The 27,944-nt window shown below is 40.2% G+C and overlaps 1 protein-coding gene across 5 annotated transcripts in view; it reads right to left on the reverse strand.

The window, feature by feature from the left end:
- Positions 1 to 775: 775 nt before the first annotated feature.
- Positions 776 to 27,944, reverse strand: part of sik3 (SIK family kinase 3) — a 334,512-nt gene continuing 307,343 nt past the window's right edge. For 4 of the 5 annotated variants that reach the window (XM_048562166.2, XM_048562167.2, XM_048562164.2 and 1 more), the window contains 9 exons: positions 25,837 to 25,956; positions 23,477 to 23,577; positions 21,557 to 21,672; positions 20,080 to 20,443; positions 14,478 to 15,361; positions 7,767 to 7,915; positions 6,795 to 6,924; positions 3,525 to 3,758; positions 776 to 1,476 (listed from right to left, as the gene is read on the reverse strand). In XM_048562166.2, coding sequence (XP_048418123.1) covers positions 3,568 to 3,758; positions 6,795 to 6,924; positions 7,767 to 7,915; positions 14,478 to 15,361; positions 20,080 to 20,443; positions 21,557 to 21,672; positions 23,477 to 23,577; positions 25,837 to 25,956 — 2,055 coding nt within the window. In that variant the 3' untranslated portion in view covers positions 776 to 1,476; positions 3,525 to 3,567. The remainder of the gene's footprint in view (positions 1,477 to 3,524; positions 3,759 to 6,794; positions 6,925 to 7,766; positions 7,916 to 14,477; positions 15,362 to 20,079; positions 20,444 to 21,556; positions 21,673 to 23,476; positions 23,578 to 25,836; positions 25,957 to 27,944) is intronic. The other variant, XM_048562165.2, reaches the window with a different exon arrangement.

Genomic DNA, 27,944 nt, shown 5'->3' on the forward strand with positions numbered 1-27,944 from the left:
ATACTTTTCAACATTTCCGAAACAGAAATAGCAAAGTATATTAATATACATTCAACATATACTGCGTATTGATTACTACAATACAAAGCAACATTAAAAATGTGTTACAGATGAGAGATGGCGCTGCATTTCAGTTCTTTGTTTTTCCTTAGATTGGCAGTTGACTCTCCCATAAATACAGTGTCATGTAAACAAAGAAAAGATACATACAATAAAAGCTTTCAGTGTTTTCTTGGTACCTTCCCGTTAAACAGCTGAATATCAAGTTTTTGACTTTTTTTCATCAAATAAATGGAACAAAAATGTACAAATGACAGAAGTTGGACAGATTTGTAGTTGAGAAGCAGATAAATGGGTGATATTTAAATTTTCATCTAAAAATTCTCTGTCCAGAGCTACTTTTTATTGTTTTTTTTTAAAACCATGATTATTAAAATCACAGTTAAACACTGCTTGACTGGCTTAGTTTGTAGTCTTTCTTTCCACTCGTGCAAATTCCTTTCGAAGTTCTGCTTCTTCTTCTCCTCTTTGAAGCAGCTAAATCTTTCAACTTAAATTTCATTTTCCGATCAATTTTAGAGTTCAGAAAGAATCCCAAAAACCTGGTCTTTGGGCAGGTTCTGGTTGTTTTAATACATATAAAAAAGGACATGGCATCGAAACATAATACACACTGTGAAATTTCAAAGGGTTAACATTAACAAATTTCACCTGGCACAAGGAAAGAAGTCACATTACAATGCCATAAAAAGGGAAAAATACTTTAAACAAAGGTGCAAGTTACAATTCAAATATAACAAAATCATCCATTTTGACAGTTTATTTTTTAACACGGTTAATTTAATTGATATCTTAAGGTAACATAACAAGATCTATGTGAATGGGAAATAAAATCCATAAAATCTAACTTCGTTTTTAAAAAATGGCCATATACTTTTTTTTGGTATATGACGCAGAAATTAACATGAGAAAGAAAGCACAGTGACAAACACTGGAAAAGAAATTTAGGAAAACAAAGCATATTGCACCACTGTTAGGCAAAAATCAAAAATGGAGGAGTACCAGAGGGACAGCAAGCAGTCTTATTGCTCACAGAGTAAATTACACCTCAGGGCACATGCTGCACTGCTCAGTTACTCTCCCTGGATAAAGTGACATCACAGGGTTTGGAGGGCTTCTGTTTCTGTAAGATAAGGCCAGGGGGAAAGGGCTTCACACATGAAGATGACTTGGGGAGGGTGTGGGTGGGAGGTGGTCATGGCTGTTTACTTTTTCTCTTTTTGCAATTTTGAAAACTTCAGTCTTCTCTTCTTCTCATGACTGGTACTGACAGGTGTGGCAAGTAGTGCAACCCCTCAACTGACAGCAAACAAGTCACGATATTGTGCTGGAAAGAAATACAATGAAGTTTTGGTGTGATGCTGCTAGATACTGTCGGCAAAATGGACCTTTGACCTCAAAGCTGAACACACTCATCTGTAGAGAAATAACAAATTAGTGGTTAGCTTGCTTTGCTAAGTGAACAATATTGCAAATCACTAACAGTATTTTGTCTTATAGTTCAGCGAACAGCTGAAAGCTAGAGTAGAGAGCCCCCAGTTCAATCTCTAGTCCATGGAAAGACAGTTAGGTCAAGTTCTAAATTAAACAGTACTGACTTTTAAGTGGTAGAAAGAAAACCAGTCAGTACTCTTGTTCTCATCATTGTCCATTGACCATGTAGTATTTTAAAAGCACAAAATTCTTCCAGAACTCTAAAGAAGTTCAACGTACAACAATCAGGTTTCAATTTTGTTTCAGAATCCTAGCACAGAAATCAAGGCTAATTACAGCATTTATATTTTGCCATCCCATTTAGCTCATCCCTAACAGACACCTGAAGTTAAACAGCAGACTTTCCTGGAATGCATGAAAGTTGCCATTGTCCCAAAGAACTACAGGCTGTCCTCATGTTAGGGAGACACGACCTGTACTGGGTTTAACCAGAGGGTCACCACACCTAAGATGAACAGCAAGGTTCAGAAGGTGGTACCTCATCTGGTTTGGGAACTGATTGCATGCTGTTGGCATCGCTCTGCATCCCAAATCAGCCATCCAGGAAATAGAGCTAATGGCTTTGTGACATGTTGCGTAAGTTTATTAACCAATGAACCTTATGGAAACACTAATGTCCAGTTTTTAATATAACTGTGGATTTTATATAAAGCATTTATTATAAACAATTTAATTGCCTGGTTATAAAATTACACAGCAATTGACTTTTCATTAGGCATATTGATACGAGTTGATATTTTGCTTCACTTTTATGACTGCCTTCTTGTGTTTTCATGTGTAACCAACAGCTGCAGCCAGGCAGAATGGACTGGATTTTGTTACAAACTTTGGGAACTCATTGTTGGGATCAAATGGCGATCTCAATCCCAAACCCACACTTGTTGGCATTGATTCCAGCAGTGCTACCTTCCGTATTATGGCTTAATTGAATCATTTCTTGTCACAAGTATTCAATATAAAATACAGTGAAAAGTTTATACCATTGCCATGCATCAAGCCATTCTCATTAACTTAAAATAAAAAATAAACTTAAGAAGACTCCAACATTAGTTATCATTGTGCTTGCCATCCTACTAAGGATGACAGACATGCTCAATGGTGTTCGTTCAGTCAGAGGGATGGCTGCTCTCAAGAGTTGGCAGCCCAGTTGGTGAACTGCTGTTACTGAGGCAGTTCAGGGACTGCAGGGGTACCCCAACATGGAGGCGTCCTCGTTGGTTAGCACAGCAGTATAAAAACAAACAAAATCCAGGCTAGTCTTGCAACAATTTATCTGCCCATCCTCTGCGTCCAAAAATGCATTACTTGCGGGAATGCAGAATGGACAAAAATCAGGTTCACATCCAAAAGTAGCACTTCAATTGAAATATAAAGAAATTGTCCTTTTTTAAGTGAAAATGAAAATTTGTCTTTTGATAAAGCTTTAAAATTGACATTTTCAGAATGGAAGCAGCGCAGTTGAGGTGGTGTGTAAATCCCAAACAATGAGGTTGCAGCTGCTTTTGGGAGTATTAATACTCAAATCCCCATCAATGACATATGGAGCCCCTGCTTTGATCATCCTCAGCCTGCGCAGGGAGGCTAGTGTTGGCTTCTGCATGTGTCAGGATCTCACTTTCAAAATATTCGCAAGGCAATATAGCTCACTCTCAAATAGGGCCTTACAAAGTGTAATTGACTGTTTGCTACCATAGAACATGAAGTCAATCCAACTTACAACCTCCAATAATACATCCCACCCCTATTTCTTGCCAAATCTGCTCTCCTGGCTCTCTACCTCCACGTTCAATTCTGCCATTATAAGGCCAGACCTCCTGAACTCATCCTTTTGTAGGCATAACTTCATTGTACAAAAAAAAACACTGTTTTCTCCACATTTTACTTTAATAATAATATCCCAGCTGTGAGAAACCAAAAACAAAGTCTTTACGCAGTAAAACTATAAGAATATAAACAAGGTAAATACACACATTCCCCTTAGAACAGCAGCACTGTTGATCACCTCTGTATCCACTACACTCCAGCTTGCTCCATTCCAAAGGCCAGGTCAGGATGTTTGTAGGTGAGAAGTTTGTTGTCAAATGGTGGATTCAGTTCTTTCAGGATCTCAGTGATGCATTTGGTGGAGCAGCAGGAACTGTTTGAATGTTGTGAACCCTCTCCTGTGTTTGGATCAGCAGAACTCTGTGAACTTTCAGCACATTCTGAAAGAGCATTGAAGAATCAAACAAGAAAATTACTAAAACAGTTTGCACTCAAACCTTAATGCTAGGGCGTTTTGCACAGCTTATAGTCAGCCATAGTGAGTGCTGTCAAACATGTTTACAGGAGGAGGGAATTCCTGAATTTTATCAGTGTTCTGGCAGCAGCATTTATTAACTTTGGTTCACAATTAGATCTATTTGGTTTAGAGGGAAGTTGATGAAGTCAAATTCTGATTACATTACATGGGATGACAAGATTTTAATTAACATTTTGAGGACCAAATTCCATAGGTCCATTCATGTTCCAGTGAAAGCCACAAGGCCTGTTGACTTAAAAAAAGTCTATTGTAAAGCTTCATCAAAAATGTATCTCTTTTATTCAGAAAGGACACCTTCTTTATATTTCAGTTGAAGTGTTTTTTTTTATGGGAATAGGGTACTTGACTTTGATCCTTTACTATCTTCCACCAGGTCATACATCTTCTGATGGACAGGAAAATTATTATCAACACTAGCCAATGTCAGTGATGTATGAACTCCTGCAAGGTATGAAGATGTGGGTCAGTTATATTTATTCTTCTAATGTTCCCTTTCCTATAGAAATACAACTCCCTACTGCATTTCAGGAAAGACCTGCAACTTGAGGTCAAACTACACTGTGCCATTCATGGGTACTGTACTTTCAACTTGCTTCAATATGAACTTTAGAAATTTCAGTCAGAGTTACTCTTAGGTAGCCATCCCCAGTGATGGGCACCTATGTTGTAAAGTCATTTTTTTCAGATTTTATTACAAATTAAATGAGAAAATCATACTGAAATCCTAGCTTGTCTTGGTTACAGATTGCTTAGTGACCTAGAAGAAATTCCCAAAACAACAATGGAAGCAGTAATGCTAAGTAACTGAGATTGCTTGATTCATTCATCACTTTCCATTTTATCGACCATGTAACACATAGCCTTTTAATTAATTTGACTGTCAACCCTCTATGCTGCTGCTTGGAGCTATTTCTGCCAGTATGTCAGCTGCCATAGTATGCCATGCTTGTTGGCCGAGTCATTCTCTCACATTCGCTGAAGTTTAAACTAAATGTTTAATAAATGCAGCATATAACACAGAAAGGTAACAGTTCCAGCACAGGTCTCAATATTGCTAGCTATAAGACTTGTCATCATGAAAATGCACTAAGTGGAAATGAATCTTCTCTTGACGGTCTCTCAGAATGAGGAGAATCCTGCCAAAGAGTCCTGGAGTATGTACAGGGTGAAAGAGAATAAAGGCAGAAGAGAAAGAGAGTAAAAGAAGAAGCGAAAGAGAGAGAGGCTTTAATAGATGGGAATGAAGTCAGTGAAAGGTAAACAAGGTGGAAAAGGCAAAGTAAAAAGCTAAGCAGGAAACAGCATTTTTAAAAATCCAAAATCCACACTGGCAGGCAGCCATTAGTCAATCTGGTAGTCAGCCTGTGACAATTAGGAAATAGCACTCCTCCTGAGCTTTCTCCTTGCTCTCCTTTCTTCAGCCTTTATCCTCCTTGCTTCAAAACCAATTAACTTTAGTGATGCAGGACTCACCATCCTAGGTGACCCAGTGCGCTCTTTTCCTAACCATTGAGATCAAAGCCAATCTTCTGCAAGTTGTCTTTCAGGGTATCTTTGAAACCTTGGCTGCTGGGCATCCTGTCATCTTTGACAGTCATAAACTGGAAGTTCAGGCTGCACTCAAAATTTGACTACCAGCATTCTGTACGGCTGACAGGAATCTGTTGCCCTTCCTGTCAGAGTTGATGTCAAAGGTACGACTCTTTCCTCCAACCTCCTGATCTGTGACACAGACCTTCTCAGAACTGAGTTCTGAAGAAGAATTATATTGGACTTAAAATGTTAACTCAGTTTCTCTCTCCACAGATGTTGCAAGACCTGCTGAGTTACTCCAGAGCTTTCTTTTCACATTTGAAGAGACACTTTCACTTACGGGTCAGGGTTTAGATTATAACAGTAGGAAGGTTAAAACACTAACAAGACCACAGATAGAGTACTACAGACAGCTCAGATCACTGTATCACAGAAGGATATTTCACACTAGCGTGGCAACAGGAGCATATTACAAGGACATTGACAAAAGTGGAAAATAGCGATGAGAAAAGATTTGGTACGCTAGGTTTTTTTTTGGAATGGAGAAGGCTGAGGGATGATTTAATTGAGGTGCATTAGATTTTGAAGGGCTTATACAGTGGAAATTAACAGAGAAGTTAATAACCAGGTGACATGGATTTATATCAATTTAGAGGACAGCTGAGGAACAAATCTTTGCTAAAAGGATAGTGGTGATCTGAAATTGCCAAAAAGCATGGTAAAGGCAGAATCCCTCATCATCGGTAATATGACATTAGATAAGAATGTGAACATATTTTGAATTTGAAATTTGAAATCTGAAAATATAACCGACAGAGTTATGGACTACGAGCTAAAAGACATTAGACTGGACAGTTCGTTTTCAAGTAGCAGGCATCTAATGGGTCAAAAGGTCTTCTTTTGAGCAATAAATTATTGCATTTTGCTGTCTCATCAATTAAACCTAATTTCACCCCAATTACTTTACTTAACTAAAGCATAACTTCTCAGTTAATGAATTAAAGGGCAATCAATAAGTGCTGACTGAAATGACACAAAAATCTTTTATATAACTCATAGAACTGAATGACTACACTGGACATCATTACACACATTCTCTAGAAATCACGTCTAACAACTGAGAGCAGATTGTACGTCAACACAGAGAATATAACCAACAACATCACAGATAAACATATTCCAAATATCAGACTTTTGCAAAAGTAGCATATGTAAGTTACAACCAACGTTCCTTGACATTTATTGAAAGGACAAAATAAAAGAGCTATCAATGCACCTTGATGAACCCAAAGCAAAAAGAATATCCAAGTTGGTGCAGCTAAAGTACAGTGTTAGCTTATATGTGTTTCAATATGTTAAGTATTTAGTTTGTGTTTAAGGTCACAAGAACACAAGAAATTCTCACCTTCATTCCCTCTTGTCTGTAGCTGTTGGCTCCCCGTAAGTGATGATTGGCTAAGGACAACATCTGACATTCGGGCAGAGCTAAGCACCTTTCCAGCTAATAAACTCATCCCTGAAGGTTCTGCCTGATCCTTCAAATGAAAAGATAATCAAAGTTAAATCTGATGATAAATGTAGGCTGGCATTATCACAATAAGAAATAAGCAGCACCATCAGTGCTTTATCCTTTCAAATAAACTGGAAAAAGATTTTCCTTTTCTGTATCTTTTAGAAAACAGAAAATATTAGTAATATTACAGGGAGAAGAAACTTGGCAATCACTTTTACCCCAGATGAGAGTATACAATTTTACCAGTTCAGGTGACCATCATCACTGATCATCGAACAAAGACACAAAATAACACTCATCTTAATCTTTCACATAATTTTTTCTAAAGGCAGCTCGCTGTTTCAGCTGACTCTTTAGCTAGCTTTTTACATTTCTGAAATTTCTTACAGTGTGTCTCACATTGAGTGATCTCAGAGCAATGTCACAGGGTGGCAGGACAAAATAATGGTCATGAGACATACTGGTAGGGTTATGTGTGAAGGCACAGTTAATGACAAGGGTTTTAAAGAATTCTTTTGTCTACGATTATTCATATGGGCTGATGTTCATATATCAGAGACTGTCATCTGTATTGTTAACCAAAATTTTGGTTAACTGCTGTGCTTTCCAGTCAAGAACAACTATCGTTGCGCTTTGCTAGACCAAGCTTATAAAGAATTCTACACAACTGAAGCCTAGTTGATTATTTTAATATTCATTAAATACTATGCTATTTTTGGTTAATAATCTTAAATATTAAACGTAGTAGAACACACTAAACTTGAAAAAAAATGCACCACATTGATTTCCGATGTAGCAGATAAGTGTAAACAGAGGTAATAATCAGACATGTAAATTAAGAGAATAAAAATAGTTTGCACATACATAAGCATCATCACTTGTCTGAATGGTATGATGCCGCTGGAGGGTTCTAGTTGACTGTCTCGTTGTGTAACCAACTCCATTGTGATCATTTACCTCCATGGGCTGCATGGGAGGTCTTCTGCCATCCATCCGATCCCCAGACATAGTTTCTGAAATAAGATGAGTTTTTGACCTTTTACTTTTCTGGGTGGCAGAAATCTGGGCTTCTAAGCATTTCTAGCTCTCTGTTTTCAATCACTTTGGATATGTTCACAGCAGCCTTCCACAATCTTTGAACCTGGATCATGTTTTACATTTAAATTAACATGGTTCTGTCTAAAAGGAGAAAACGGGAACTTGTCGGGGAATCTTCAACCATACGTCATATAAAGTCTTTCATTTTAGTTCTTCAATGGAGGAAGGTATAAGAGGCGTGTTATAATGAAATATAAGGAAAATGAAAGATTAAGGCAAGTTCAGACAGAAACAGAGTAAAGGGGTGAGAGTTGGAGATGTTTAGATGTAGAATGAATTACATTCAAAGGAGGAGGGAAGGACATACCAATACACAAGGCAATACATAATGTTCCTCAATATTAGAATAGGATTTTGGCTTGCTAGATTTGGTTAATTATTTTTGTAAAATAGTATGCAAATGCTGATATATCATTCATCACTGCTTTACCTGCTGCTTTGTGTCTATTCAACATGGGGGCTGCTCAAAATGTCAACGCCCTTTCTTCACCCACCTCCTCCACTGCCACCGGTGCCTTTAGGTACACAATACCTTTCAGTAACGATTTAGAATTTTCCTTTCTATTGTTCCAATTGTGACAAAGTGCTCTTTGTCACAGTGGAAACTAATTTCTCACCAAATCTGACTGGCAGAAGCATAGATGCCCCCATTATGGCAGGAAATCAAGATGAATCAAGATTTTAATTGAAAATTCACACATCTCAGTTACAGATATATGGTAAATGTGGTACAGCAATGACTTGTTGCAGCGTATTAAGTCAACTGCAATCAAAGAATGGCCAGCAACTGTTTAAATGTTAAGCTGTCACAGAGATAGTAGGAACTGCTGATGCTGGAGAATCTGAGATAACACGGTGCGAAGCTGGATGAACACAGCGGGTCAAGCAGCATCAGAGGAGCAGGAAAGCTTGATGTTTCCGGTCAGGACCCTTTTACAGATTTTCAGATTTCGCCCGCTGTGTTCATCCAGCTTCACACCGTGTTATCTCAAATGCTAAGCTGTATCTTTTTTCAGGGTACAGCAGCAAACAATCTAAGACTGAACTCACAGTGAGTTCTTGGACATGGAATAGAAAAACGGATACACAGACTGAAACAGGAACAAAGATCTTCTGAAACTATAATGCCCTTCCCAAGGACATAAGTGATTGCACCACAGAGCTGTGCGCTATCAGGGACTGGCATTTTTGGTATGTAATCTCCCAGATCCAATGGCAATGACTGCATCTCTTAATTATTTTGATAAGCAAAAGTACTTACATTAATTTCCTTTCCCTAGAGAATCACAGTTATACTATTATGATTTTCAAATTCTGCAACAGGATTTTTAATGTGCAGATTACACACACACTGAGGTCTAAGGCAAAGATAAACTGAAGATTCTTACTCTTTTTTCAACTGGCTAAATGTAGTCTTTAAATGTTCTATTAACTGTAACACTTCAAGGGAATGTTGTCATTAGCTAACTGACGTTTCCAATGGCCATGGGAACTGTTTCAGATCAGCTGACACAAGCTCCTGACTTAACACAACTTTAAAAATTGTCAATTCACAATCAATAGTCTACAGATTGTGCTTCACAGGCCAGCCTGCTGATTGTAACAATGTTGGCTTTCCTACAACATAAAGAACACTATGATCAAAGTGCAGCTCTGAGAAGCAGTAGGTTGGAATTTCTCTGCCTTGATCAATGGCAGAGAGGAATTCTTCTAATTGGCAAATGACATAATGGCTCTGTTAATAGTTAAGAAATCTGAAACCTGGCTATCACCAATCACAGGCATATGGGACTAGTTTAATTTGGGAAACGAAGTCGGCATGGACAAGTTGGGCTGAAGAATCTGTAACATTTCTGTAATGTATCACTCTACGTTCTGTTTAGCATAATTAAGTTACATGTGGTGATCAGAAAAGTAGTGGAATTGTTATTTTATAAAGAATCATCAACCTAAATAAAACAGCAAATCATATTAAACACAATAACCCTGCTGGGTATTTGGGCGGTGGTTTGAATTACATTTGGCATTTTTAATTTGTACATGTTGAGATTTTCTTATTCATGATCAGATGGCATAAGTACAACACAAAGAAATTTGTGAATATTTTAGTGGATGATGCTGGCTAAAAGACAAGAAAAAGAGGTTGGTGGGAGGCAAATTTGATTGTAGGCCATTTCAAGACACTCATTCATTATGTTCAGTCGTCAATTGCACCAAATGGGTTCAGTAGTCAACCGCACAAAATAAATTGCTAGCTGAAGCTCTGCAACGGGTTATCCGCTTTTCTAGGAGATAATGCACAAGATAGACAAACAAGTTAAAGTTGGGCAAAACTAAATGAAAAAAGATACTGAAAACTTTTAAACAGTGATCATTCTTTCTTCTTTCCCCTGTTATGTTTGTTGGAATAGCAGAAGGGTAAGCACATGAACCTGAGATTCATTAACTTTAGATGGTCCCCAAATCTAATTTCAGTTTTCTTTGTCAATAACTCATTACACAGAGATGAGCTTTCAGTTCTGAATGACCTGAAACATTATCAATTTCTCTTTCTCTAAGGAGGTTGCAAGACTTTACAGCATGGAAACAGCCCTTCAGCCAAACATAATCCCAAGCTAAACTCGTCCCACCTGCCTGATCCTGGCCCTTATCCCTGCAAATCTTTCCTTATCATGAACTTATCCAAATGTCTTTTAAATGCTGTAGTTGTACTTACATCCACCACTTCCTCAAGAAGTCGATTCCACATGCAAACCATCCTGTGTAAAAGATTTATTCACGTCTTTTTAAAATCTATCTCCTCTCACCTTAAAAATGTGCCCCGTAGTCTTGACATCCCCATACTTGTTTCTACTTATGAGAATTCATGTTGTATTCTAGCAAAGTCTTTGCCAGATCTTTCAATTACCTAACCATCCTTAGTGTCTCCTTCCTCCTGTGATCTGAATTTTTTTAAAAAACGCAAACACCATACGGGAAATGAACCATGCTTGCTGGATTTATCTGTTGTCCAATTTTCTTGCAATGTTGGCAGGGTACCACACTCCTGCTAATGTTTATTCCTTTCCATAACCCATTTAACCAAAAGGTTTAACTCAGTAATAAAGAATGTAGTTTTACTCAAGACATTGTTATCCATTTTTTCAGTAATATAAAATTTCGTACAGAAGGCGAGGAAGCATCTGGAGGAAAGGAGCGGTCAACGTTTTGAGTATTACCCTTCTTCAAGGCTGTATGTGGGGCAAGGGAGAGCTGCAGATAAAGGGGTCAGGGAGAGGGGTATGGGCAGTATGGTGATAGGGTGCACACTGGTGGTAGGTACGACTTGGTTGGTTGATGGAAGGGATGAATCCAGGTTGGTGGCTAGAAGGGTAGGTCAGAAGGTGGAATGAAAGAGAAGGGTGGAAAAGGAGCTGGGGGATGATAAGCAAGGTTATTTGAAATTTAGGAATTCAATGTTGAGTCCTCCAGGCTGCCCAGGCGGAAGATAAGACGTTGTTCTTCAAATTTGAGTTCTGGGTCACTGCAACACTGCAAGAAGCCAAGGACGGACATGTCAGAGGGGAGTTGGTGGAGAAGAGGGGTGGAGTTGAAATGCGCAGCGACCGAGAGGTTAGCTTGGCCCCACTCTTGCTCCAAAATGTCCATCCTCACCCTCCTCCAGTGTCACAGAGACTCAGAACACAAATTTGAAGAACAACACCTTATCTTCCGCCTGGGCACACTGCAGCCCAGAGGACTCAATGCCGAGTTGTCCAGTTTCAAATAATCTTCCCACCTCTTCCTGTCTTGGATTCCAACCAAACCTCGTCCCTTCCATTCCACCTTCTGACCCTCCCCTCCAGCCACCAACCGGATTCATCTCTCTCCTCAAAGTTGTACCTACAACTAGTGTCCACCTATCACCACTATCCCATCTCCACCCCTCCATCCCACATCTTTATCTGCAGCTCCCCCCAACCCTCACATCCAGTCCTGAAGAAAGATAATATTCAAAACATTGACTGCTTCTTTACTCCAGATGCTGCCTGACCTGCTGTGTTCCTCCAGCCTCCTGTGTGTCTATTTGGATTCCAACATCTGCAGATTTTTGGCTCTAATCCTTTACACCCTACCTTTTACATTGATGGGCTTTTATTGTCAATAGGTTAGATTAAATAAAACCTCTGTATTTACAGTTTTAATTCCTATCACACGGATTTACATGTTTTAATAAACCAATGAACAATGGAGACTTGGAGTAATTAGCAAAATTTCAGCTGATTGATTACTGCCAACTAAACCCAAACACAGCTTGTGTTGTTTCAATAATCCCTTGTACCTTATTTAATACAAAATGCTAAGTTAACTTTACTGAAATAATTGGCATTGTATGTTTTTGTACAGACAAATGCCAAATTTTAATCCTGATAAATGGCTTTGGTTTAAAAAAAATTAGCTGCTGTTAATGTGAGGTTACTTTACTGGGTAGATAGGGAGAAGCAGTACAAAGAACATGAGTGCATAGATTTAAAATGACGTGCAAGAGAAGCAACGTGATATGAGAGAAAACTTCCTCACACAGTGAGTAGTTAAGGTGTGGAATACACTGCCTGGAAATGTGATGCAGGCAGGATCAATTCAGACATTCAAGAGGGCATCGGACAATTATTTAGAGTGAAATAATGTGCATGGATATGAGGAAAAAGCAGAATGTGGACTGGGCAATGATTTAATGAATTACTTAATTGCCTGTGCAGGCATAATGATCCAAATAGTCTCTTTCTGTCTCGTAACTATTCTGTAATTCTATGATACCTCATTACTTGGTATACATTTTATACTGCATGTAAAATTTATAGTGAATACAGGCGTATATACTTCATTATTATGTAGCTTGGTAGGACTGTGTGCCACAATTTATAATGAGCAATCCTAACCTCTATACACGCTGAAGGAAATTTTAACTACTTGTAGCCAGACACAGGCAGGCTAGTGATTAAAATGGAGTGGGAGACTGATGCCTAACCAATTTGATGAGAATGACTACAACTGTAAATTGCAGGTGCCAAACAAATGCAGTAGGGGGCAGCAGGTCCTGATTAAACATACAGATTGCGTCCCAATGACTTAGTCAGAACCAAACTGCAATTTTAAACCAGGACTGCAATGATAAAGCCCTTATGGCTTCCTTGGCAGACCAAATCCAATAGGAAGAGGGACAAAGTTAGAATATACTAAAAAGCAGTGAGATTTTATGTAACGTTTAAGGTTTTAATCAAGGATCGGAGGATTCTCGGTTAGAATCCACCATGAAACCTTCCCTTCCCCTTGGTCTTTTCTCCCTTTGCTCCAGTTGCAATCCCCTTCAGGTCTTCCCTATTTATCCAAATGCCAGATCATTCTGAGAGATTCCTGGCTCCTGCTACTCGAAATCTAGCCCCTGCCTGTTGTAGGGACTATGATTCTGACCAGAGACTGGGAGTCCAATCTCCAATCAAGAAATGGGATGAGCTATCTGATTTATTGGTGCCTTCCACGGCCAACTAATTTGCCTTGTGCCCAGATCCCTCCCTGCAAAACAGTAAAACTTCTCTCAATGTTTGTGGATGGTGAGCAAATAAACTAATATCTGAAAGCTGAATTCATTAATGTTTTGATTTTAATGATTAACAGGGAAAGTACATGTTAAGATAAAATTACATCAACGTTCATTCTACATCTAATGCAACAGATATCCACCATCTAACAAAGCCTACTTTTTAAAATGTGAGTGTGATCTTAGATATTATGCATTTATTCCACACCAGTATGTACAGAATCAAAAAGAGTGGAAGACGAACACTTATAATATTGGCCTTTCACAACCTTCGGTCATCTCAAAATACATTACAGCGAATTAAGTATTTTGTGGAAGTGTAGTTACTGTTGTAATGTACAAAACACAAATTTATCCTCACAAGTTCCTACAGACAGAAATATGGAAACTGACTGGATAATTATTTTTCAAGTTGTTGGGTAAAGGATAAATATTGATCAGGTCACTTAAGATAACTCCCTGTTCTTCGCCAAAATAATGGCATGAGATTATACCCACAAAGTGAGTGCACATTGCCATGATATACTATCTCATCTAAAAGACAGCATCTAATAAAAATGTTGGACTTCCTTGGTATTCCACTGGAGTATCACCTTATTAACTTATACCTAAAATCAAACTGAAGTTTGAAAAATACATTTCCCTGCCTGTGTTACATCTGTATTCAAATAAATTCTGTGAAACCAGGACATAATCACAAGTGTACAGCTGAAGCAGATCCATACAGACTCAGCTAACCAGCAAATCTACACTGGAGGTCCTGTCTGAAAATTCTGTTAATTCATGAGCAGACAACAAACCAAGTTTGCAGTTTCTCCAGGTTTAATAAAACAAGAGTTTGGCAATTAGAAGTCTATTATGCAAACTAAGGCTGTCTAAGCACAAATATCATCTCTTACCTCTACTTGGCACTTTGCTTCTGGCAAAGCCAGGGACTGGCTGATGACTGTAAGGCTGTGTCATCTCATGCACATGATTCATATTTACTAGTAGTGTCTCTGCATCCCTACATCTAATAGCATTAAGTAGCACTGGATTCTCTTGGCAGGCTTTGGTGGATGTGTCAGTGCAGTCTGCATTGTCCTGATACACCTCCCTATTCCCTTCGTTTGCACAGTCCTCTTCCATACTCTCCGAGTGCATCAACGGGGGATGGTGTACAAAACTGTGTCCTTGGGATGATGAAGGAGGCTGTGCAATATGCTCTTGGCCTCTGACCTGTAATAAACGATGGTGCTGATGATATGTTTCCGTACTTTGATAAGGCATATTTAACGCTTGGTGATCTGATAAAGTCTGTTGCTGCCCACATAGGTTGGCAGTCATGTTTCCAGCATCTGCCACCCCTTGGTTCATGTGCCTCAGCAAGTCATATTCCTGCTGCCGCTGGTGATGTTTTACAAATTGTGCCTCAATAGGAGGTAAGCGCAGGTCCTGTTGCCCTGTCAATGAGTGTCTGGGTGATAGTAAACCCTGGATCATATGGCCATACTGCTGTGAAACTTGTTGGTGTCTTGTGTAGTCAGATGGCGTTGGAGAAAGCAATGCCTGATGTAGTGATGAAGCTGTGAGATCCTGCTGCTGATGCTCATGCTGCAGGAGGGCTTTACCAGCCATATTGTTATAGTTTAAAAGCGGGTCCATCTGCGCAATTTTCATGGCTTGAGAAAATGCTGCTGCTGGATTGAAGTTGTTAGTCCCACACCGAAACTGCTCCTGGAAAAGATGAGGGCGCAAGTGCGGCTGATCGTAGCTCAAAGGAGAGAATCGACTGATAGGTCGACTGAAATCAAACAGAAACCAGTATAAGATGACATTATGAATTGGCGGAGAATCACATATAAATCAGACAGAATAGTCATGTCAGCTTCTATTCAGTACTTTAGTTAATCATTTGGGTGATTATTACAATCTTTTTACAGTTATAACAGTTTTCATGGGCCATAACATGCCATATTTTACTGGTGCTCAAGGATCCCCCTTGTCCTCACCGACCATCCCACCAACACACAGAGGATCATTAACCGCCATTTTCACCGTCTTCAACAGGATGCCACCACCAGACGCATATTCCCCACTCCTCCTGTGTCAGCCTTCCACACAGACCGCCACGTCCGAGACAACCTAGCCCTCTCCTCCTTCACAGCTTCACAGCACTCCCACAGCACCATCCCAGGCAACTGCAGAAGATGTAACACCTGTCCGTTCACTTCCTCCCTCCCCAAACACGCCTACCAGGTGAAGCAGCACCTCACTCAATCTAGTCCACTGCATTTGCTGCTCACAATGTGGTTCCGTCTACATTGGGGAAAGAAAGCGTAGCGTGGGTAACTGTTTTGCAGAACACCTATATTCTGTCCGTAAAACAGACCCTGAATTTCCTGTTTCCTGCCACTTCAACACAGCACTGTGTTTACTGGCCAACATTTCTGTCTTAGGCTTGCTGCACTGCTCCATGCAAAACTCTGAGAGCTGGAAAAACAGCATCTCATTTTCCTCACTGGGAATACAATAGCCTTCTGGAATCAATATCAAGTCCAACAATTTTAGGGCTTGAGCATTTCCCCAGCTTTCCCCCACCCCCACACACCAAACCACATTATCTCATTGTCTGCTATTACATACAACCCATTGATAGCCATTAACAATCTCAATTAACAACTATTCATTTTCCTAGGCTGGCTGTTTTCTACTCCTTTGTCTGTCCAACTCTTTTCTTCTCTCCTTGGCTCTACCTCCTCCTATTGTTTACTCCTAATCCCCTCCCCCCAACCCTATCTTCTGCATTAAAAACCAACATTTTCCTAGCTACCATTGGTTCCGAAGAAGGGTCACTGGACCCAAATCATTAATTCTGATTTCTCTCACAATTGTTGTCAGATCGGCTGAGTTTTTCCAGCAATTCCTGTTTTTGTTTTTGACTTCCAGCACCCACAGTTCTTCTAGATTTTTAAAAACATTCTGGGACATAGGTTCAAATACACCATAGCAGAAAGCCATTTGGTTCGCCAGTACTCATTCCCTTGGATCTGGAGCCAGAAGGCATAAAGGAAGATCCCTTTAGGGAAAGAAATCTGCAGTCTATACTGGTCCGGCCTACATGTGACTCAAACCAATGGCAAAGCGGTTAACTCTGAAATGGCCTCTGAAATTGTGAAACAAGCCACTCATTTCTGTCTGGCATTTGTTGCTATAAAATCAAAACAGAGGGATGATGTTGGAAGAAATTGGCATTGACACAGGCATCAGAAATTACCCTGCAAAATCCTCCTTACGGACATTTGGGATTTTCCCAAAATTGAGAAGTCTGTTCTGCAGACTAGTATGTAACCCCCTAACATAGTCATACTCACAGATGCATACAGTTAATGTCCCAGCCTCCGCCATAATCAGTATGCCTGGGTACATCATGTCCCACTGGCGGACAGACTCATCAAATGTGGAAGCACAGTGTCACATAGTCAGGAAGCAATTGTCCTGGAAGTTGTGAACATTGACTCCAGATCCCATATGTCACATAGCATCAGGTCCTGGGAAAGGAAGCTTCCTGATTACCACAACTAGCAGCAGAGTGGGGGTCCCTGCATTTCAAGGAATTTAACAGTTCAAAAAGAAAGCTCACCATTGACATTTTCCAGAAAAATGATGAAGGAGAAAATGCTGGCCTAGTTTGCAGCACCCATTCCGAATAAACAAAAATAAAACTAGTTAGTTATTTTTAAGACAACAAAATGTGAGGCTGGATGAACACAGCAGGCCAAGCAGCATCTCAGGAGCACAAAAGCTGACGTTTCGGGCCTAGACCCTTCATCAGAGAGGGGGATGGGGTGAGGGTTCTGGAATAAATAGGGAGAGAGGGGGAGGTGGACCGAAGATGGAGAGGAAAGAAGATAGGTGGAGATAATATAGGTGGGGAGGTAGGGAGGGGATAGGTCAGTCCAGGGAAGACGACAGGTCAAGGAGGTGGGATGAGGTTAGTAGGTAGATGGGGGTGCGGCTTGGGGTGGGAGGAAGGGATGGGTCAGAGGAAGAACAAGTTAGGGAGGCAGAGACAGGTTGGACTGGTTTTGGGATGCAGTGGGTGGAGGGGAAGAGCTGGGCTGGTTGTGTGGTGCAGTGGGGGGAGGGGACGAACTGGGCTGGTTTAGGGATGCAGTAGGGGAAGGGGAGATTTTGAAACTGGTGAAGTCCACATTGATACCATTAGGCTGCAGGGTTCCCAGGCGGAATAGGAGTTGCTGTTCCTGCAACCTTCGGGTGGCATCATTGTGGCACTGCAGGAGGCCCATGATGGACATGTCATCTAAAGAATGGGAGGGGGAGTGGAAATGGTTTGCGACTGGGAGGTGCAGTAGTTTGTTGCGAACTGAGCGGCGGTGTTCTGCAAAGCGGTCTCCAAGCCTCCGCTTGGTTTCCCCAATGTAGAGGGAGCCACATCGGGTACAGTGGATGCAGTATACCACGTTGGCAGATGTGTTTTTTTTTACCAGTTAACCCCTTCAAGACTCAGCAATGTAACAACTATTCAGCAATCATGAGGAGAGATTTTGAACGATGTTTCAGTACTCCCTTCACACAAGTTACTTTGATTATTCCTGTGTAATGCCGAATTCCCCATTGGAATATGTGGCAAAGCAACATAACACTGGCAAGTCTAATCTTGCTTTTGACCAAGTTGCTAGGAGGTACATTGAAACAATTTAAGAGCATTTTAATTTTCTCTCCATTACGAAGGAAGCACCTAGCTTCCATCCACTATCTCATCTCAACAATGTTATTAAAATTGGAAACTAGACCCAAAGAATGGTTAGTGTTAAAACTCATCCTGGCATTGGAATGTAAGGAGCCCTGTTACTTATTGGGGCAGGATTCCCAATTGGCAGCAAGGAGCTCTGGTCCCAAAATATTGTGCAGTGTTAACACCACGCTTTTTATTTCAAGCACAATTGTTTCCGGAGGCTAGCCTGATTGACTGACTGCCAATTTTGGAATACAATGTCAGAAACCAAAGCCTTTCATGGTATACAAGCTGTAGGCATGCATGGAGAATTGTTTGGAGGTTGGGGTCATATATTAGGGAAGGAGGTGCAAAAACATCTGAGAGAGATCGGAGGTAATTAAGGAAACAGGAGTGAGTGATCATGTTAGAGAATTAGTGATCACAGACTGTATTGTTTGGGAGTGGGTCATTCAACTGGGGGACAGACCGAAAGGACCCTGTTTCTGCTGGCCCACGAGGACTGCTGAAAATGCACTGAACAGTTGATCAGAGTCATATTTAAAATGGAGGCAAAATGTAAAGTAGGCAGACAATCGCATGGTCGACCCACCACAAAGGAACGGATTGGCTTCCTCACCACCACTACCTTCCAAAATGCAACAGCCAACCCCTCCCAATCTCTCCCTCATTCACTAAAACAGGAAATGGCCTGTTTCAATGTATATCTGAGATCAAGATTTTCAAAAAACTTTTATACCTTGCCTGATCCAAATCCACTTGCTTCTGGGGTTAAATTTCCCCTCAAATATTCTGATCAATCATTTTAAATATGACATGATCAAAGAAATTATGAGGCATCAGGTACAACTTTGATCCTAAAATTTGTACCTTAACTTTCAGAGATGTTAAAAGAATAAAGAACAATTTAGAATTATCAGTCAGGCTCACAGCATGACACACCTACATGTATTCACAATATATTCAGTCACAACAGGCATTCTCTGAATCATTACCAAGGGCAATGTTCTGACCAATCAGAGTTGGTCAACCTGGGTTAAAATTTAAACAAAACTTGCCAGTTAACTGCCAGTCATCATTAACCAGTGTATTTTCCAAAACACCACCTCTGGCTTTAGGAAACACTTGCCAACCACTCAGCACTCTCCTGTCATTTAGTATGAATGTTGTTTTCCTTTTACTTGGTTTTTTTAAAAATATTTTCCTATAAGCTGAAATGCTTCATCAAAATGTCTTTCCTTATCAATGCTCAAATTCTATACAACCAAATCACTCAAAAATATTAGAAGTCATCCAAATTAGTACAAAACAAAGAAATGTGGATGCTGGAAATCTGAACTGAAAACATTAACTACATTTTCTCTCCACAGGCATGACTAAGTTACTCCATTAACTTCTCAATAAAATGTTCCTGATCTGTATGTTATTTTATCACTGTGAATTGGATAGAAATAGTATATAAAACAAATTTACACAAATCTTATTTCATAGTAGGTGGTGATTTCACCTTGAGGTTTACTATTCATCATACTGAGCAGATAACTTGAAAAAATGTGATTTTACAGAATAATGAGTAACAGGGTAAATTTTTCAAAAAAATCCACACATCATATTAAATCTATGGTACAAACACGTTTCCATCTGACATAAGGATATATTTCAGACACCCTAGAGAAAAATATCATAGTTTTTTCCATACCAGATTCCGAGGATGTACAGACTTTCAACACCTAATAATTAGGTTCAAGCACAATCAATCTTACCTGCTTGTCTCTGCACTGTCAGCACTCAATTGTTTTGCTAAGGCCCTGTGCTGTCCAAGCCCAAGAGATGGTATGTGCAACCCTCTCTGTTGTAGAGGAAGATGATTTCCTGGACTGATGATTCCACGGGGGTACGTGGTGTGCAATGTTTGCCCAGCACTTTGCAGCAAGTTATTGCTGAGCATGTCTGTTGGCTCTTGGACTTGGATTGTAACCTGCTGCGTTTGAGATTGCTGTGCCAACCCAGGTTGTAAATTCATTCGAGGCAGATTAATGTTTGGGGGTGGGGGGCTATTGCTTGGCTGTTGGAACAAAGCATGTTGGGATGTCAAGCCTTGAAACTGAGATGGAGAAGAAACACAACCTAAGGAATTAAGGACAACAAATATTTCAGGCATGTCACAATCTAGAGACAAAGTCCAGCCCTTTAAATAGTTCTAGGCAATCCATTATTTGACAGGGAACATTTCTTTACAAATTAAGTTTCAAAGAGCTGAACAATAACTGTTAACTCGTAAGTTAAATAAAACAAAAATATTTTGGCATGCACAACATCTGGAAGCTTATTTTATAGTTAAATACAAAAGTTTAGAAAGACTCAAGTCCTTGCTTTAAAATAACTGGTTTTTAGCACTGGCATCAATGCTACTGACAAGTAGCGAGCATCGAGATGGAACAAGATAATGATACTTCTCTACTTGATAGTAAACTGTAATTTTCTGTTGACCTCAATTATATTAGAATGGATGAATGTCACATAACCAAACACAACTGGAAAGTCACAACAAGTTAGATGGAAACCATTTTACTTGCTAATGGGCAGAAAGTTTTTATGTTTGGTCAGTCACTATTACTACACTTAAATCTCAAAGAATGAGTGTGTGAGTGACTGCATGTTAGCGAATCAGGTAAGTGAGTGAGTGTGTACACACACTAGCCCTTCAGAGTAAGCATTATGCTCTTTACTGTAAGAACCTGCACATGATGTCCTCTAATGCGGGAAGATTGCTGTGCTGCAGTTACACACTCTTCTGGTTGACCAGGAAACTCTCCAACTTTACTCACCTGCCATATATACCTACTGGAAGAATTTACAATTTGATAATCAACCTGTTTGATCATGTTATAACATACTTTCTCTGAGTGAAGTGGGCTTCAACCCAGGGCTTGTGGTCAGAGAGTATCCACTCTGCCACAAGACAAGACCTTGTTACTCCACACCTAAAGACACTGGCTTGCAACAATGTGCGAAGCCAAATGTTGACCTGGTTCAGATTAGGATTACTGGATGTACGGCTAAGTATTGACTGGGTTCCAGACATCATTTCACAAGCATGTCATCTTGGACATACCTCAGTTTGGCAAATCCACTTACCTGGTTCAAAAGGTAATAATCCATAAATTAAAATTAACAAGGTGCAAAAAATGTTTATACTGGTTAATCTTGGCATCCAAAATTAGCATGGAAAATGCTTACTGCTGGATTGCATGATGGCCGTAGTGCCAGGAGAAGGGCTGTTATTAGATTTGCTGAAGGGATGATTGTTGGGATGGTTAGGAGGAGGGCTTGACTGTTCATGCTGAATTTGTAACCTGAAAAATGAAATATTTTTCAGTGTCATAATTTGAAAGTAATTACAGAAAGCTTCAGTTAACTTATCAGCTTTTAAAACTGCAAAAATGCTTTTTAATAAAACAAATTCAGTAACCCACAATAATAATAAAATGTGAGGCTGGATGAACACAGCAGGCCAAGCAGCATCTCAGGAGCACAAAAGCTGACGTTTCGGGCCTAGACCCTTCAATTTGCAACACTCCAGGGAGTGCCTTTTCCGAGTCTTTACATCGCTCGTCGATGGTTTGGTCTACCCTCTAGTATCACCACAGCCCAAGGACCAGATGATACTGGTGTTATTTGAGGCTTTGTTGTCATCATTATCAGCGGGGCCCGTCCCCGGGGTTTGCTCACTTGTCACTCGGGAGCTGACAGAGTGAGTCTTTATGTCTTACTGGCTCGATGTCAACTTCTTCCATGAAGGCAGTTGCATCAGATGTTACCGCACCAGTCTCAGTTAGTTGTTTTTTCGTCTCTGCCCAGCGTGTTGATAACTTTTGCTGCAGAAGGTTTCGGTGGTACTGTTCCTCTCAACCGCTGGGTGGGCTGCCCAACGGTGCCTCCTGCAGCGTTATCGTTGTCATCCAATACAGGGTGAGTTGGCATCTGTCAGACCAAACTCAGCTCCATGTATGGCTCGGGATGGTACATGTACAACCGATCTATTTTTCACAGCTCGCGGTTGTGAACGATGCTGCGGGGAGGTTGTTTATCCGGGCCGCTCCCAACCGGACGCGTTCTAGTTTTTTTTAATGGCTGGTCTGTGTATAGACCACGCCCCGTCTCGTACTTTTTCTGGTCGTTTTGTCACCCAGCAGCCAGAGTTTGACTGAGGGTTTACCGGCGGGGCCACGAGGAGGCACGACACTCACTATGCGCCAAAAATACGCCAAAACGTCATAGTGGGCAACTACGCCTGCTTATTGAGGGCAACCTAGACGACCCAAGACATACTATCAAACGCTTTGCCTCGAGTTTGCTAGTCAGAGCTGCACCTCTTAAGAGAGTCATAGTTACTGTCATCAACCCACAATCCTATTTAATAAGAACTTACCATAAGTGAGCCACTTCTATAAAATTAGTTGAATTTGCCAAACTCATGTGGTTTATAGCCACAATCTAAATCTGCGTTGAATATAATAGGTTTTGAATGTGTTGTCTGACAGGCTGTGGTAGCTGTGTGGAGGATGAGCTTATAAATTAATATTGCAATATTTCATAAATATTTCAGAAGGTCCAGTTCTACCAAAACTGGTTGTACTCCAAGTTAAGTAGTGCAAGTATTAAACATGCTTTACAAGCCTCAAGACAACAACAGCTGGTAGGCTGGCAGGAAAAGAAGGACAGTGATCGCACAGTGGTTCAGAAGTTTTGGTTCCACGTCTGAGTGGGTGCCTGATCAGCCGAATAGGGTTCCAGGTCTAATAATGATCCAGGCACGAGGGTGGATTCCACAAGGAGGACGGTCTCACGGCGAGTTGTGAGGGTACAGGGGTGCCACCAGACAGATAATGAAGAGATTAAATCGACTAGCTTGTCAGGCCTGGAGGAAACACTCTCACTTCTCCTGATCCATAAACTGTGCTGTAAAGGCACCTAATTTATGGGTTCACCCCTCTCCCTTCCTTTAAGCTGCTGAGTTTCCCTAAAGCTGACATATCCAAACACATGAGGCTAAAGTGATGGTATGGAGCCACATTGTAATGTTTAAATATGAAATGCACCTATCATGTGGCCACCCTACAAATAGCTGAGATTGCGTTATACTTGCAAATTATTCACCTTTGCAGCTGGTGTGTGATGAATGCTGGTTGGTTTTCCACATGCTGTACCAGTGAAGCAGTCGACAATGGAGGTGAAGGCTGAGCTGGTCGAATACATTCCTGTAGGCAGTGCGTGTGACAACAAGGTTAAATAAAGTCAAACATATTGATTTACTGCTATAGCTTTAGGGTGATTGCTTTCTAATTAATTTAACATTTGTGGTGGAGTAAAATTAAACTATATATTTCTGTAGACCTTGCTCCACATGCTGGCTTCTGCTGGGTTACAAAATCCATTGTTTTGAAATCTTGTACAGGTCATGAGTACAATTCACTTGTTGCTGTCTTAATTTCATGAAATTACTGGTAACCAGGGTGAAAAGCAGTGGGTTGTGAATATTGAAGAATATGCAACATTTAAGAAGAATAGGAAGTTGAGTAAAGGTGGAGGGATAGTACACTCAATCAAAGATGACATTGATGCAATAGAGATGGCCTTGGTTCAGGAGATGAGGATGTAGGATTTTTTTGGGTGAAGATGAGGGAACGTCAGGGAACAAAGTCATGAGTGGCAGTTGTCTACAGACCATTAATAGCAACCTCAGTGTAGAACTAAACATGCAAGAAGAAACATTGGGTGCTTGTGATAAAAGGAAGACAATAATCATGGATGATTTTAATCTACATACAAACTGGAGAAGTCTGACTGACAATTCTAGATGTGGAGGAGGAGTGGTACAGTGGAAGGGGTAAATCAGAACAGATGAGGAGGAAATTAACTTGGCTAGCTTGCCACCCCTCCTCATTCCCAGGGCTGTAAAGTTACTCAACTTATAGATTCAGCACTGCTTCTTGCCTTTAAGATGTCTTGTTTCCCAGAGGCTGGGGAGATTCGACTATATGTGGTTAAAATGATGGTACACATCCTCATTATAATATTTAAGTGTCAAATGTGCTTATCATACACCCACCTGACCACAGACAACGTTAACCTGGATGATAAGTTCAATATAGTTTCTTACAACATCATGTTCTGAAACCAAGCTGAAAGTCAGGTGATAACAGACTCATTAAGTAATAAGACAAGATTAATTAATGACTACAGACTAAAGGCACCTCTAGGGAACAGCAACCACAATATGATTTAATCTTAGGTCCTGTTTGAAAGAGAGAAGAGGGGTTTAAGACTAGTATTTTAAACTTAAATAAGGGTTACTATGTGAGCATGAAAGCCGAGTGAACTGGAATACTAAAAAAGCATATAGCTTTGCACAAATGAGTGGCAGGACAGGTGATTTGTGGGTTAGGAAAAGTTCTATCACACTAGAAAGTAGAAAATATAACCCTTCTATTCAAAAAAGAAGGAAGGCACGAAATATTAAGCTATAGGCCAGTTAGCATGACCTCTGTGCGGTGTATTTCATGATAAACAAAACTGTTTGATAATTCAATTTTGTAGCACTAACCATATTTTGGTGCATTAATATATTTATATTGATTTATGTTATGAAATAATTCAATAAAATGTCTAAATTATCAGTAGTCAATTTTATATTGCAAACTGTTCACATCCCACTTTAATCCCAATTTACAAAAATGTAAAATGAGGGCTAAAATATGCCTAAAACTGGTGAGCCTGACCTGCTCTTTAATGGAATCATAGAATTCTTACAGTGTGGAAACAGGCCATTCAGCCCAACAAGTCCACACTGCTCCTCCGAACAGCAGCCAACCCACATCCATTCCCCTACATTTCCCATGTCTAACTGACCTAACCTCAACATCCCCAGGCACTATGGGCAACTTAGCATGGCCAATCCACCTACCCTGCATATCTTTGGACTGTGGGGGGAAACCGGAGCACCTGGACGAAGCCCATGCAGACATGGGGAGACTGAGAATTCCACATAGACAGTCACCTGAGGCTTGAATCAAATCCAGATCCCTGGTGCTGTGAGGCAGCAGTGCTATCCACTGAGCCATCGTGTCACCCAGAAGCAAAGACTGCCACGCAAGCTTCCAGTCAGAACAGAAAGCATGCAACTCGTAACCTGAAGCCTACAGTTTGGGGATTGAACAATCAACTATTTCTATTTCTTGGCATTATTAGCACCACGCTCTAATCAGGTGAACTAACTGACTGCCCATGTGTTTCCTTTTAATAATTACTGTGCTGTTACTTGATGAAATTACTTGCTGATCAATTAATTCTTCACCGCAACAAAATAATCAAATTTTTTTTTTGTTTGGAGAAGTAAAGTATGGCTTCTAGATTCACTTTACTTTTGGAAGCAGAGAATGCTGTATCACAGTCAGACTTGCCAAAATAGCACGCATACTTAAAGCAAAATGGGTATGTCATGATAAATGACTACCTACCTGAATTTGTTGGTGTAGAATTTGTTGCTCTTGTTGGTAAAGTATGTGTTGTTGCTGAGTCTTCTCAAATATTTTTTCATCCACAGCATTTCCATACATCTTTTGCAAATGTTCACATTCCTAAACATACAAGTAGAACTTAATTGTGGTCACTTAGAGGAGACCAGTTATCAATGTTTCTGCAATACTGCATGCAGCACTAATCACCCAAAGTTCCAGGTCAATAGAGATCCAAAATTAGAAACATGGTTTATGAGAGGAGGTAACTGGTGTGTATTCTTCACTTTTGTTTTTTTTGAAGTTTGTAATCATTAGATAAACTGTGTATCAGAAAACATTTATGATAAATGCTTACTTTCAGTGAAAAATGCAAATAGCTTACTAACTGGCCAACACACAAAATCATTGAATCCCTACAGTGCGGAAACAGTCCATTCAGCCCATCGAGACCACACTGACTCTCTGAAGAGCATGCCATCCAAACCTAGGCCCCCCCACACTATCCAGGTATCCCTGCATTTTCCACAAGTAATGCATCTAACCTAAACATCCCTGGATACTATGAACAATTTAGCTTAGTCAATCAACCTAACCTGCAATAAGGTGTAGAGCTGGATGAACAGAGCAGGCCAAGCAGCATCACATGTGCAGGGCTCTCTCCCTACTTATTTCAGAACCTCCTTCCCCTCCCCCATTTCCAAAGAGGGGTCTAGCCCCAAAACGTCAGCTTTCCTGCTCCTATGGTGCTGCTTGGCCTGCTGTGTTCATCCAGCTCTACACCTTGTTACCTCAGATTCTCCAGCATCTGCAGTTCCTACTATTTCTGCACATCTTTGTACTGTGGGAAGAAACCGGAGCACCCAGGGGAAATCTACACAGGCATTGGCAGAAGGTGCAAACTGCACACAGACAGTCACCCAAAGGTGAAATTGAACCAGAGTCCTTGGCACTTTGAGGCAGCAGTGCTAACCATTCAGCCACCATGCCAAATTGGCACTATACTTTGATAAGTTCTACTCCATAAGTAATTTTGGCTTTATTAACAGGTGATCATGCAGGTTACCAGGTATGGGTAAAACTGTTTCTATTTCTCAGATTCAAAACATCCTACAAAAAACCGTGGACAAATCCCAAGAATGCCACACTGCACAGATTAGGCCTACACTTTACAGCTCAAATATACACGGCAAGTTTTACGAGCGACATACCCCTACCCAAATAGATGACATCACCCTACTGTTTTATCTACTCACATTCACAGGGGAAGAAATTACTCTCAACGATAATTTGCTTCAGACCCAAATAAAGCCTTTTCCTAACTTTCACATCCCATTGGTATTGTAAAAATTCCCCAGTGTAACAGGGATTTTAGATCCAGGTTGACAGGAACCATGGGCTACGTTTTTGCACCGAAAGGAATTATTACTAAAATAAATAGACTTCAGTTACAGGTAAATAATTATGAACAATCAACATTTAACTCTACTAATTAAAACTCTAACTCTCTTATAAAACTCCTCCTACACACATAGGCACAAAAATCATTGGTGGTATAGATGGAGGGGAAAACTGGGAAGGCAGTTTAATACTTTCTTTCCATAGGGCTCGCTGTGATGATCCCTTTGGCTTGGCTTGCTGCTTCTCCCAACTCCCTTCCCCAGATACTTTCACTTGTTTGCAGGAGGCACAGAGCAATTGGTTCACAATGTATGAAGTCTCTGACTTACTCCTTAAAACTAAAAACTAAGTGACTCATGAGGGATAATAAACTGTCCTTCAAGCTTTAAGTATTTTTTTACTGCTAAATCTCATTCTGTACACAATCGTTTGGTCAATTTATCTGCAACTAAACATTCACTACTGGTTGAACAATGGTATAAATGGCACTTATCATAAGTGCGTGCTTTTAAAAATATGCAACATTCTCTCCCATAGTCCTTGCTTTTTAAAACAGACAGTTTTTTTAAACATTCCTTTTCCCATTTAAATCCACAATCAAAAATACAGAAAATTAAAACATTCCATCTTTACACCAGCAAGTTTCAATTATGGAAGAAGATCAAGAATCAAGTTATATGGCAATAATAGGTAGTTTGAGGAATGTTTCC

The sequence above is a fragment of the Stegostoma tigrinum genome, chromosome 32, assembly GCF_030684315.1.
Source record: "Stegostoma tigrinum isolate sSteTig4 chromosome 32, sSteTig4.hap1, whole genome shotgun sequence".
Classification (NCBI taxonomy): domain Eukaryota; kingdom Metazoa; phylum Chordata; class Chondrichthyes; order Orectolobiformes; family Stegostomatidae; genus Stegostoma; species Stegostoma tigrinum.